This window comes from Acytostelium subglobosum, assembly GCF_000787575.1.
Source record: "Acytostelium subglobosum LB1 DNA, scaffold: scaffold7, whole genome shotgun sequence".
Classification (NCBI taxonomy): Eukaryota; Evosea; class Eumycetozoa; order Acytosteliales; family Acytosteliaceae; genus Acytostelium; species Acytostelium subglobosum.
In genome coordinates this window covers 604,805-618,653 of record NW_012236526.1, presented here as the reverse complement: position 1 = coordinate 618,653, position 13,849 = coordinate 604,805, and the positions used below count along the sequence as shown (strand labels likewise).

General features: G+C 44.7%; 5 protein-coding genes across 5 annotated transcripts; 1 reads left to right on the top strand and 4 right to left on the bottom strand.

Annotated features, from left to right (window-relative positions):
- Positions 1–452: 452 nt before the first annotated feature.
- SAMD00019534_041260 (hypothetical protein) lies at positions 453–4,800 on the top strand (the record flags this gene model as incomplete). The annotated part of the gene is made up of 6 exons (XM_012900631.1): positions 453–2,516; positions 2,610–2,811; positions 2,871–3,395; positions 3,475–4,286; positions 4,362–4,465; positions 4,539–4,800. 6 exons carry the CDS (start codon positions 453–455, stop codon positions 4,798–4,800), a joined length of 3,969 nt encoding a protein of 1,322 aa, XP_012756085.1.
- A 359-nt stretch (positions 4,801–5,159) lies between these two features.
- Positions 5,160–6,444, bottom strand: SAMD00019534_041250 (hypothetical protein; the record flags this gene model as incomplete). The annotated part of the gene is made up of 4 exons (XM_012900630.1): positions 5,160–5,931; positions 6,015–6,163; positions 6,236–6,299; positions 6,374–6,444. 4 exons carry the CDS (start codon positions 6,442–6,444, stop codon positions 5,160–5,162), a joined length of 1,056 nt encoding a protein of 351 aa, XP_012756084.1.
- An 867-nt stretch (positions 6,445–7,311) lies between these two features.
- Positions 7,312–8,601, bottom strand: SAMD00019534_041240 (hypothetical protein; the record flags this gene model as incomplete). The annotated part of the gene is made up of 1 exon (XM_012900629.1): positions 7,312–8,601. A coding segment is annotated over one exon (1,290 nt), but the record flags the coding sequence as incomplete, so codon positions are not given.
- A 1,044-nt stretch (positions 8,602–9,645) lies between these two features.
- On the bottom strand, positions 9,646–11,508 carry SAMD00019534_041230 (hypothetical protein; the record flags this gene model as incomplete). Its single annotated transcript, XM_012900628.1, has 2 exons — positions 9,646–11,369; positions 11,460–11,508. 2 exons carry the CDS (start codon positions 11,506–11,508, stop codon positions 9,646–9,648), a joined length of 1,773 nt encoding a protein of 590 aa, XP_012756082.1.
- Positions 11,509–11,765: 257 nt separating this feature from the next.
- On the bottom strand, positions 11,766–13,632 carry SAMD00019534_041220 (hypothetical protein; the record flags this gene model as incomplete). The annotated part of the gene is made up of 6 exons (XM_012900627.1): positions 11,766–12,076; positions 12,136–12,252; positions 12,328–12,679; positions 12,745–12,972; positions 13,060–13,451; positions 13,587–13,632. Coding segments are annotated over 6 exons (1,446 nt in total), but the record flags the coding sequence as incomplete, so codon positions are not given.
- Positions 13,633–13,849: the final 217 nt, after the last annotated feature.

Genomic DNA, 13,849 nt, shown 5'->3' with positions numbered 1-13,849 from the left:
ATCACCATCATCAAAACAGATAATTTAACTTGTTTTGTTTGTGTGTTGCAAAAATTGAAATAAATTATTATTAGCGAGATTTTTTATAAAACAGACCAAATCAAGCAATTTAGTTCATTCTTTCATTCATTCATTCATTCATTATATGCAGTGCAAGAGACAAGAACACGACGATTGATAGCATACATAACCATCCATCTCACTCATTCATTCATTCACATACTCACTCACTCATACAATCCAACCAACCCCACCACAGATTCAGATTCATACAACATACACACTTCGTCCAAAGCCTCTTATCTCTTTCTTTCACCCCACATACCTACCTACCCACCCACTCACTCACCCACCCACATACCCAACGTCTATCTCTTTTATGCTGCTGTGAAAAGAAAGGAAGCAAGCGCAACAACATCTAGAGGTGTCTCGTGTCCCGCTCAAGGCTAAACATGTCCACGTCCATGTCTACATCCACGGACAATAACAATAACAACAACAACAACAATAACATCAACAACAACAATAACTACAGTTTGTCATCATCGCCTCCATCGACTTCATTAGAAGTCACAACTATACTGCAACAACAACAACAACAACAACAACAACAACAACATCAACAAACTGTAGATGATACACAACAGCAACAACAACAGAAGTTCTCAAGATCATCACCAACTCTGTCAATACAACGAAGAACATTCTCAATGTCCGGTAGTAACAGTGCAACTGTAGCAGGAGTAACACAACAACAAGGAGTCGATAACAAAGTAATATTTGATAAGGACGACCCATTCATGTCAAAGACTTATATTGGCTCTGTTCTCGAAAGTGTCACGCCAACACAATCATTCATTGAGCCTCAGCTTCCGACATCACCAGACACATCCACTCAGAACTCGCCCACAGCCTCAACCACACCCACATCCGATACTACAACGACAACACCAACAAAGATAACTATTGTTGCAGAGACAGGAACAGGTACTGTTGGTACAGGTACTACTGGTACTACGTCATCAATCACAACAGACTCACTGTTGGAGTCTATATTGAGCTTCCCAGAGATACCTTCAAAGGGCAGCCCTGGCTCATCACCTTGGAGCAAGGCACAGCAACAACAACAACAACAACAACAGTCACAGCCAAATCCACAACAGATTACGACACCTGCACTCAATATACCATCAACATCATCATCGTCATCATCGGACCCACCACGCACGCCATCTCCAACGATACCATTGTCACCCTCTTGGAGCTTCGCCTCACACAAGAGAGTTGCAAGCGAGTCGACAACCACCGCCTCGCCACCAACCTCAGCATCAGCATCATCATCATTCATATCATTCAATCAACGATCCAGTATGAATGTCACATCGCTGTCCGCTTCGGCCTCCTCCCTGGAGGACGCCAGACCAAAATCAATGATCATTCAGGACATGTCAACACTGGCCCGGTCAGAGACAGTGCAACAACAGCAACAACAGCAACCTACAACAACCACTACAACATGCAGTCTGGCCGCAGAGCTTGACGATGCCGAATCACTGAATGGCGTGACGCCAAGACTGCCACCCAAGCCAATGTACTATGACGATGATGAGAGCAGCAGCTCTGAGGAAGAGTACGACGAGGACTCAAGTGACAGCGATGAGATGATGCTTAGCAACACATCATTGAGTGTTGCAATCGACGAACATTCAGCCACCACTGTCACATTCAATCTGCACGATCTTACAGACACGGTCATTGTACACGTGCTCAGCTTCATGGTCGCCGAAGACCTGCTGACGATCAGTAGGGTCGGCAAGCGATTGAACACACTCGTCAACCAGACCCAGTCGCTCTGGAAGGACCTGACGGTGCACTACCTCAAGGTGTTTGAGGAGCCGTGCGATGTCAACCTGTGGGACGAGGAGTTGCTGCAACAAAGCCACTCACATCAACAACAGCAACAACAGGCCGCCGCCGCAATGGCTTCGAGCAAGTCTCTGAGTACTAAGGACAAGAGAAGCGTCACGTTGTCCTCCAAGGACCAGCGCAAGTCTGTGATTGACGTTGGAAAGAAGGGCAAGGGCGGAAGCACCTTGTCTCTGGCCACTGGCGCATCAATGGCGACGGCCGTCTCATCACAGGCCAACTCCACAGTGATGGCACTCAACTTTACACTGCGCAAGCTCACGCCACTCACGAGCGTGCCATCCACCGATGAGGTCAACGAGTTTATCAATCACTGCCATACGTTCCCCGCCACAATGCTACTGCGCAAACTTATCCAGCGATACCTGGTGCCAAGGGAGTTCTGCTATGCGGCCAATGTGGATCAATGGAGGAGGATGGTCGAGGTGCCCATTCAACTTCGTGTGGCCAAGCTATTGCGCAAGGTTGTTGATCACAAGCCACTCAAGCTGGGCTATCCATCTTTGCTGATCCTCAAGTCCTTTGTCAGGGGTTACCTTGTGTCAACATCCGATATGGCCAGAGGGATCAATCTAAGCATCCAGAGAAGAGTATGTATAGCATAATCTGCCACCCAATCAATCAATCAATCAATCAATCAATCTATCAATCATTCTAATATACTCTCGCGTGTCATCTATTAGTTAACAATGAGTTCAGCAATCAAACGTGTTGATATGGCTAAGATGTCTGAGAACTCATCGATACTCACCAGGATATTCATGACATTGGACTTGAATTCAATATGCAGCTGTCTATTGGTATGCAAGCGATGGAACCATGCTGTATCCAATGGAAACATTTGGGAGCATCTCTATCTCCAATATAAGAAGCGATTGTATAATGGTATGTATAGTCTTTGGCTTTGCTCTGGACCTAGATACCATCTCTAACACATTATATAGACGAGGAGGATATAAGCATATGGGATGAGGTCAATCCTGTCAAGTACTACATCGAGATCAACGCGGCACTTAGTATATCTACACCACCGATGTTGTCACCTGGTGCACTATCACCTCTGGCATTCGCAGGACTCAGCAATATATCTGGAAGCAGTAGCAACAACAACGCAAACAATAGCATTACATCATCACCTTTGACATTGGGCTCAAGTGGATCGGGATTGGTCCAGCCTTCCAAGTTGTCCATCGAAGAGAATACAATGGATGACACTGTAAGCTCGACCACAACCACCGCCACGGCGACACCAATCACAACTTCAGTCACAGCGACGCCACTGGCCACTGCAGCCACACCAAGCACAGCCGTCGACGAGATCGATGCCTTGTCCACATCATCACCAGCTCTGGCATCATCCGTGGCACCTACACCAACACCCGTCACGCCAGGTGATACAACGCCCAAGTTGTATTTGATGACACTCAATCAATTGGTTGAGAAGCTGACATCAATCATCACAATCATTGGTAAATACATTGCCAGCGAGCTCATGGACCAGGCCTGTCGTAGCAATCAATCGCTAACTCACTAACTCACTCAATCCAGATATATCAGAGCTCAATGCATGTTTGACAACATACAGGACGTTCACGACAACACCAAAGCTTATATACAAGTTGTTACAACGATTCCATGTACCGCGACCAATCGAGGCCACTCCTATCTCGCCGGTGGAGTGGAAAAAGAGGATAGTCAGCCCTATACAACACAACGTCTGCAAGGTGCTAAAGAAGCTGATCGATGAACAGTCGGCCGACTTTAACCAAGACGTCATTGATGTGCTCAAGATCTTCCTGCAGCACATCCTCGTCGACAAGACATCGTTGACCAACTATCTGAAGCGATCATTCATCATCAAGGTGCTCAAGTTTGACATTGGTCTGCAGCCTGGAGGAATCGGACACCCTCAATCCAATGCCAACAAGCGAGCGACAAAGGTTGGCCTGAGGATGATGTCATGGAAGCCCTCTCAGGTGTTCTCCGAGGTGCTCTCGTTGCCAGCCGAGGAGATTGCCAGACAGCTGACGATGATAGAGTTTGAGATCTACTCCAAGATACACTCGGACGAGTTCCTGAACCAAGCTTGGGCCAAGGAGAAGACCAAGCATCTGGCGCCCAACATCAGGTCCGCCATCGACCGATTCAACCTCATCACCAAGTGGGTGTGCACCGTCATTCTGAAAGAGGAGAAGATACGAGGTCGTGTCAAATGTATCAGTAAGCTACTAAAGGTTGCCAAGGTCCTACGCTCACATGCCAACTACCATTCGCTGATGGCCATCCTATCTGGATTGAATGAAGCTCCAATCCATCGACTGAAGTTTACATTTGCAGAGCTAAAGCCAAAGATCCAAAAGGTAAGAAGTTTGTTTGTTGTGATCAACATGTTAGTGAACATCCTACTGACAATCTCCCTCTTTCCCCATCAACAGTTATGTTCAGAACTACAAGCATTGATGACTGTCGAAGGTAATCATGAGACATACAGGACTGAGCTAAACTCGATTTATGGAAAGCAACCATGTATACCATATCTGTAAGTTGAAATCATTCAATCAATCAATTTAGTCTGCAGGACAAGACAACTGACACTCATAAATCAAATGCAGAGGTGTATTTTTAAAGGATATTACCTTCTACCAAGAAGGATCCGCCGGACAGAGCGCAGACGGAATCAATCTGAAGCAGAGCAAGAATGTTTACAGTGTTCTCAGAAGCATTAGGAGTTGCCAAAAGAATCCTTACACATTCGAACAGAATCCAAGACTGTACGAATTCTTAGTCAATCTCATGGTGTCCAATGAGGACGAGCTTTACTCACTATCGTTGCTCCGTGAGCCCAGGAACTGCAAGAGGTCCGACCTAATCTAAACGCCAACAGCAAACGCGTAGTTTGTCCTGTTGTTGTTGTCCAAAAGTTACCTCTCACTGGCCGTTGTTGTACAATAAAATATATCTATTCACATACAATCATCATGATTGATTCTATCTGTGTCAATGAACAAGTGGTTTTAATAAATACATGTTGGCTGGCTGGATGGCTGGCTAGCTGGATGGTTGACTGTTGGTGTAGGTAATGGACCATTAGTCTGTCGAACAAACACACCTTAGATGTTTGTTGGTCATGTTGGTAGTCGGGAATGTTTGGGAGTATGGGATGGATTGTTTCAAATGATGATGATGCGCATTCATCCATGTCATGTAGATACTGGATGTGAATGCACATAAGCTTATGAGCCTTCTTCAAGTGAGGAAAAAGGAGGTGTAAGCGGTCCACGGAATGCTTCGATTGATGAGTTCAACGAGGAACGCAATAGACTTTGTTTCTTGATGGGGATGGGCGCTGATGAATTGGAGATGCGCAGTTTGACCGAGGAACCATTGTTGGACAATGTGATTGCTCTTGGTGTAGTCTGGGTCGAGGAGGTGGGTGTGGATTGGATGAATGGAGAGGGCATCGGCGAGGAATCGGTCTGCGTGATCCAACGGTGAGCCATCGCAGTCTTGACTGTGAAGCGCTTCGAGGGGTCGTGTTCCAGCAGTCCCCTGATCATGTCCTTGACGTCATCGCTGACCTCACTCGAGTTCTTTGGGAATGTCCATCGTCCTTGTGACACGAGATCATATATCTTTTGTTCGTCGTTGTCATAGAATGGTGGCTTGCCAAACAAGATGAAGTACAGGATACATCCACAGCTCCACATGTCCACACCCTTCCTGTAGACCTGGTTGTTGTTGATCTCTGGTGCGCTGTATGCCGGTGTGCCGCATGCCGACTCCATTCCAACAGCCTCTTCATAATATTTTGAAAGACCAAAGTCTGCTAGCTTTACGCCACCAGAGCCAACCAATATGTTCTCGGGTTTCAAGTCGCGGTGGACCAATGAGCGGTCGTGTAAATACTCCACAGCGGAGAATATCGACATCATCGTTTGCCGTGATTCCTCCTCTGTGAAAACTCCTTCTTTAACTATTCTATCAAATAGATCTCCATTTGGAACCCTATAAGTCCAAGTGATGATGACGAGAGGTGTTAGTAATGTGGACAAGTATTAATAGTGCAGGTGCTCGTGTACAACACATACCATTCGAGTACCAAACAAATGTCCTCGTCGGACTCAAAGACCTCGTAAAACTCAACAATGTTGGGATGGTTACACCTTCGTAGGATTGATATCTCCCAATCAACCATCTCTCTTCGTTGACTGTTGTTTATACATGCTTTATCTATGATCTATATGATTGATTGATTGAGTTAGTTAGTCGTTGGGTTCAATGATTCTTGCTAAGGAGGTGCGTGACATACCTTGATCGCATATTTCTCTTTTGTTCTCTTGTGAGTTGCTAGTGTAACAGATGAGAATGTACCTCTAGAGTTGTGTTGTGAGTGTAGGGTGTCAGCTATCCACTGGTAGACCAAGTGCACATGTTATATTTTACTTACTCTCCTATTATATCAGTGATATCATAGTCATCATACACTGATGCCTTGTTATTAGGCATGTCTGATATCATTTAAAGTATGTGTGTATGATCGTAAAAATATATATATATATATTTATATAAATAATATGTACTCTGTTGCTGCGATGTCTATCTATCTGTATGTATGCCTGCTGTTTGTTGTATACCTCACCAACTCAGATGGTGATACTTTGTACTCTATAAGTATATAATATCGTATTCTAGAATATATTTATATATAATTTATAGTTATTGTATATTATATATATATATATGTAAATAATCGATTAATTAATTAGTAATACAGTAATTAGCAATGTTGTAGTAGTGGGTAGGCAGTGATGTTGATGATGATGTTGTTGTATTATATTGATCAATAATCGATTACAGCAAACAATGCAATCAATCGCAATCGCATCAACAGAGAGTTCTAATTATATAGGGTAAATTACAAAAAGATAATGAGAAGAGAGAGAGTGAATAAGAACGTGTTATCTGTTTGTTTATGTGTGTGAATTTGTGTGTGTGCATAAAAGTGGGAATGTCACTTTGTTGGTTGTTGTTGACGTGTTTGTTGTTGGATGGTTGGTGTGAGAACACAAACCAAGGAAAGGGTGAGTTTCTGGAAAAGAACTTGAATGGCACCATGGTTGAGAATGTGTGTATGTGTGAGTGAAACGCGCCTTTTCAGATCCATTCGATTCAAATCTTCAAACAGTTCTATTTGGGTCATTGCCAAAAGTTAACTTAGATATTTGTTGTTGAGATATAGATAATAGATAGTTATAATTATTATATTATATTAATACACTTATAAAAGTGTGATTTATTTATATATCTTATATTGATCAATAAGGGATAGAAAAGTGAGATATGTATGTATATGTATCGGGTCGGTTGATTTATAACTTATTAAGCTTGGTTATGTGAGTCTGGCTTGTCATCCATGCGAACACCCTTCTCCTTCTGCTCCAACTCGAGGATGTGTACGTATGGGTTGGACTTGGCTCCACGGAACAGGAATGTGAGGATGAAGAAGAAGATGCCATCGATGGCAAGGTTGAAGATGACGACGACCTTTTGGCGCACCCAGCTGTTGAGGAAGTGTGCAACAACGACACTGATGGGCAGCAGGAGGAACCAGGCGGTGAAGATCAGGCCAAAGTACATGAAGAACTTCTTCTTGATCACATCGGTCTGCTTGACGTATGAGGCGAACGACAGCACGATGAACCAGATCATGATGGCCAGGAAAAAGGCGAGCAGTGCGTAGCCAGCTGGGGTGTCGTAGAAGAAGACGTAGGTCTTGGATGGCATGAAGGTGACGCTTGGGACGAGGTAGACGACGATCGACATGATGAGGATAACAAAGAACATTACTGTGGTGATGATCTTGTTGTTGCGATTGCCATAGAATGGTGAGATGGCCCAGCCCTGTGCGACGAGCAACAGAAGGAGCATGAAGAAGGCATGCGAGACGAGGTCCAGAGTGATGCCACCCAACCAGAGACCGTTGGTGGCGTAGTCGTCGCGGAAGAACACACCCCAGTAGACGAGACAGACAAAGAGTCCGAGCACCTTGAACACCAACACGACGATGAACATCTTCATGACCTTGGTCTCGAGGTTGCGGTTCCACAGGAAGACGATGTTGACGACCGAGGCCACCAGCAAGAGGAAGAAGAAGACAATGAAGAACATCTGTGCCTGGGGGATGCCCTGGACATCGGCCGAGATACGTGCGTCAAACGAGTCGCCATCGTTGACAAACTCCAACTCGTACGAGGGGATGTCGATCTGGTAGCCGGTGAGACTGGGCTGGTCGCAGTTGGCAAAGGCAAAGTACCACCATCTGGCGCGACGCTGGTCGACCGAGATCGTCTGGCCGTTGAGGTTGTTCATCATGGAGATCTGAGCGCTGGAGGCCATCACACGCTCAGAGCATGACAGTCCGAGGTTCTGGACTCTGCCCCACTGCGTGTCAAGATCAGAGTAGAGCAACAGAGTGACGTTGGGTGTCTTTGAGAAGTCGATTCTTGTGGTCAATGTTGGTGAGTTGCTGGTAAAACAGAACTTGCCCACCAGGTACCATTCGTCATTAGTCTGAAGTGTGCCGCCAAATGTCTCACTCTTGACCAATGTCATTGTACAGACAATGGTCATCAACAATATTAATATTAATTTTGTCATTATAATAATAATTATTGTTTTAAAATTAAAAAATTATTAGGTTTGTGATTGGAGTTTGGAAATTGGAAAATGATGGAATGTAAAGTGATTGATAATTAATAATATATATATAATATAAATAAACTAATCTGTTGGATAAAGATATATAAAATATATTTCAGGTATATATTTGTATTTGTAAAGATATAAATAAATAATTAATTCTGTTCGATTCAATTTGATGATGATTGAGTGTCCAGTTGACTTATTTAAATATATGTTGGCACCTCCATTGAAAATATTATAGTAGGTATGTAGGTAGACTGGAGATCAGTAGTGATCTCCCCATTAGCTGTTAAATTAAACAGGTATACCTGTTTAAACACTTTAGCCTTATGCGGGCTGGGCTGGCTGGTCTCAAGCTCAAGTGTCATTCTACCTCCACACTCTCACACGCCCAAACAAACTGTCATAAGCACTTAGCCGTCAACATAGTATAGCGACCGATCGTATTATCATGGAGTGTTTGTTTGTGTGTGTGAGTCTATATGTGTGTGAGAGGATGTAGTTATATATCTATATATAATAAGTACGTGAGTTGAGTTGTGTGTTTGATTGATTGATTAATAAGTGTAGTGGGTCTACGCCTCTACATGATTAAGCATATGAGGGAGTCGAGTCTGACTTGGGGGTGGACCCATCAGTCAATGCCACTTTGAATCAAGAGTTGGAAACAGTGTGTGTGTGTTTGATTAAGTGTCTGTATGTGTGTGATTGAATGATTGATCACACACTTTGATTGTGTGTGTTGTCGATTGATGGAATGTGGTAGGGGTGAGTGGGCATCAATGACACTCTAACCATAGCCCCCAGCCAAGTCAATGAATACTGGAACAGGTATAAGTTATATATATGTTTGGAATTATTATTACCTGTATAAAGGTATAATCAATTTAATTATTATAATCAATCAATCAAATGATGATCAATGAATGAGTCTTTGTATGTATGTGATGCTACATGCACACACTCGAAATACGACTCTTCCATCATCATGAATATATGTATATGTAACTAGTTACCTCAGTGCTTGGTGAGGATCTTGGGAGTGGTACCAGATGGCTTGATAAAGACATTGAGGAGCACTGGCATGGTGAGTGTGTTGTTCTTGATCTTGGCCAATGTGGATGAGACTGTGGATTGTAACTCGCTAATAGTGGACACGCCATGACCTTCTCCGCCAAATGCATGTATGATCGTCTCGTAATGGGTCTTGGGCGAGAGTGCGGTGGGTGGCATGGTCTTGGGACAGAAGCCCTCGTCTGGCGTCGACTCCAATCCCTCATAGATACCATTGTTGTTGATGATGATGAACAGGATTGGCATGCGGAAGCGACACGCCAACTCTATCTCCATGCCACTGAATCCAAATGCACTGTCGCCCTGTATACAGATGATTGGTCGCTCGCCCTGGTACACACCGTGTGCCGCAATAGCATAGCCAATGCCCACACCCATTGTGGCGAGTGTGCCAGAGTCTAGACGACTCCTTGGCTCGTTGTGGTTTATGCACACGCGACCAATGTCCATTGTGTTGGCACCCTCGTTGACCACGACGGCGTTGTGTGGCAGGTGATCGCGGATCACATTGAACACCTGATGGTAGGTCAGGTACTCGCCTGGTGTCTGTGGCTGGGCGAGCTGGGCTTGGAGGCTCTTTGAGTTCTCAGCGATCTTGACGCGAAGCTCACTCCACCAAGCATCGATATGTGTGTTTCGGGCACTCAGTAGCGCGGGTTGGGCCACGAGGAGCTCGTTCATCTCGGTGAGCACCTGGTTGGCATCGCCAACGAGGCCGACCAAGTTGGCTGGGTCGATGTTCTTGCCGACCTGTTCGGCATCGACGTCGATCACAATGAACTTGACGTGTTCGTTGAATGTTGGTGCCTGGCCGAATGAAAACATCCAGTTGAGTCTCGCGCCAATCACCAAAACAACATCGGCCTTCTTGAGGGCGATGGAGCGGGCGGACGAAACGACATGCTCGTCATTGTCTGGAACCAATCCCTTGCCCATTGGAGAGGGCAGGAATGGAATGTTGGCGGTGGTGATGAACTTTCTCAGCTGGTCCTCGCAGCGTGCGTACGCTGCTCCCTTGCCACCAACGACCAATGGGTTGCTGGCACCAAGTAGCAAGCTGAGAGCCGATGTGATCTTGTTGCGTGGCGCTGTTGTGATGGTTCCTGCGCCCACCTCGAACTCGGCCAGCGGGGTCAGCTGCTTGATGGCGCAAGTCGAGTTTGATGTCATGACGTTGGATGGGATCTGGATGTAGACTGGGCCGGGACGGCCACTGATGCTCTCCTTGACGGCGCTGAGCAAGATCGATGGGAATGCCTCGATCGAGTTGACAGTGTAGCAGCGCTTGCAGTAGAGCTGGGCGGCTTCGAGCTGGGGTGTCTCTTGGAAGCCGCCACGCTCCACGTCGTTGATGCCGGTGGATGAAGACATGAGGATCATTGGCCAGCAGTTGGCCATGGCGTTCATTGGACCAGAGATAGCGTGGATCATGCCTGGGCCACTGACAGTGAAGCAGATTGCGGGGCGGCGAGTCAGGTAGCCGACCACACTGGCGGCGTAGCCGGATGCCTGTTCATTCCTGAATCCGTAGAATGGCATTCCCAGTCTCTGCATCTCCACCACCACATTAGTGATTGGTACACCAACGATACCAAACACATGTTCAATACCAATCTCCTTGCATGCTCTTGCGATGATCAATGTACCATTCTCTCCTCCATTCTCACCTTGTGATTGTGAATGTGATTGTGTTGTTGACGTTGGGGGTGATTTGCAACTCATACTTCTTTATCTTTATCTTTATCTCTATCTTATACTTATATGATCAACGTTGTTGGGAACAATGAACACTTCATTCATCTTCATATGCCCCTTTGTTGGACCTGGGGACCAGTGGGGTGAAAGACTGAGACCCAGATATTATTTTTAGTAATATAATTTGACAAAACAGGACAACCCCTTCGGGACCAGAGTCCTTTATTGGGGCTTCCAGAGAAAGAGAATGTCTTGAATCGGATATCCATCGAAGCATACAATCATATATTTAGACCTGTAGTTATACACAGCTGACATTGATGATTGGAGTGTGGGAGGGGTAGGCAAGGCCACAAGCCACAACTTTACTTTAACTTGATGACATTGTTATAGGTGGTCAAACCAAGTGAGATTACACTTACTACTAGGATGAATATATAGACAGCATTATGGGAGAATGCAGACTTGTATGGATTGGTCACACCAAGTTCAGTCAATCTCCTGTTGGAGAAGTAGGATAGACCAACTGGCATCAAGAACATAATACCCAGACCTGCATAAGATCCAGTGATGTTCACCAACATACCAACATTCCTCGTACAGAATGCAATCAATATTGGAACCAATGATGACAGCAGTGAGAAGAATATGCTCCTCAACTTTGGATTGAATACCTCGGCTACATGTTGGAGTGAGTTAGTCATGGACATTGTGTGGTTGTGTCATAAGTATGCTTACCTCTCCAGGTTACTAGGTTCATAAGGTTGTTACGCAAGGTGATTGAGATCAGAACATAGTTTGTGGATAGAGTGAAGACTGGGAACAAGCCAAGGAAGATGGCAAAGAACTTGATGTCTGTATGAGGTGACGGATGGAAGTTGGTTGGTTGGTTAGTGTCCAGAGTGTGAGTGGCCAAGGGTTGATACTTACTGTATGATGTAAAGTTATAGATGTAGAGTGATTGGATTGTGCAAGGGATGAAGGTGTCGGTGGTGGCAGGTGTACATGTTGGATTGGTGACATCGCCAAATGCAAAGACGGCAGTGATGCAGAGTAGGACGTAGGCGACAAAGATAGAGGAGAAGTCAGCAAGCATCATTAAACTAGTACGGTTCTTCTTCTTGATTGGTGTGATGATCGATGGCAATGAGTGATGACACATGAATGCATAGATTGACACTCCAAACATCTGTGGCAGCTTTGATATCTCAAACATTGGCAATGTACCAGCCTTGGCTCCTTGTCCACTGGCAATGAATATAATCGATAATATGATCATCAACTATGATTGAGTTACAGTTAGTGATTGATTGAGTGAGTGATGTGGACTGGACTGGATGGACATACGAAGAAGGCAAGGTTCCTGGTTGCAAGGGTGGCAAGTTGGAGATACTTGGTCTTTTGGAAGTTGAAGTTTGATAGGATACCAACGAAGCATCCAAAGATCGTCAGATAGAAGTAATAGACGTTATGTTCAGAGAGCACCAAACTACCAATTGTGAATCCTCCTGTGACCTTTGCCAATGATGTTGGTACTGTTGCAGCATAGATTGCCAAGTCTCCATAAAGATATATCTAAATGTTGATTGATATGATTGAGTGAATGAGTGGATGAGTGAATGATCGAACATGATTGATGCCTTGGATCGAGGATGATCATACCACTAAGACAACGTAGAATATCTTGCAACCGATGTTACCCATGAACTGCTTGGTCATGGCACCAACCTCTGTTCTCTTGACGATTTCGAACTGACTGTTAATACCAGGTGTGTGGAATGGTGATACGGGACTATCTTCATTGTCACTGCTTGATGATTGAGCCTCATCTTCACCATTGATCAGTACAGATTGTTCATTGGGTCCTGCATCCTCTGTTGCCAACAGATAGTTGGCAGCTGATTGTGCTTCAATGATGAATGTCGTCGTTATATAGGCCAGTGTACCAGAGAATGCCAAGAACAATGTTCCCAGCACTATACCAGCCTGTTGAAAACCAGCAGGCAATGCCAATGCTCCTATACCAACCACCAAGTTGAATATATATGCCATTGCTAATCATCACCATCATCATTATATAGTGTAAGTCAGTCATTCATTCAGCATGTCACCTCATTCATTGATGTCATTCATTTGTTCGTTCGTTCGTTCGTTCATTGAATGTCTCACTCAATCACTCGCTCACTCACCTGTCTTCTTATTATATGTTGAGCCATCATCTGCTACACCACCCATGGTTGTTGTTCTTGTTGTTGTATATGTATCTAAAGATACAAGTTATAAGTTATAAGTTATGTGTTTATATATGTTTGAAATTTCAGAGTGTGTATTTGTTTGATTTTGAAACAACAACGAGATGTGTGTCTGTTTGAAAGTTTGAACCTTCAAACCCATCACTCTTGATCAATCATGATGTACCGAGATATTTATTTATTCGTTTTAATTGAATTGT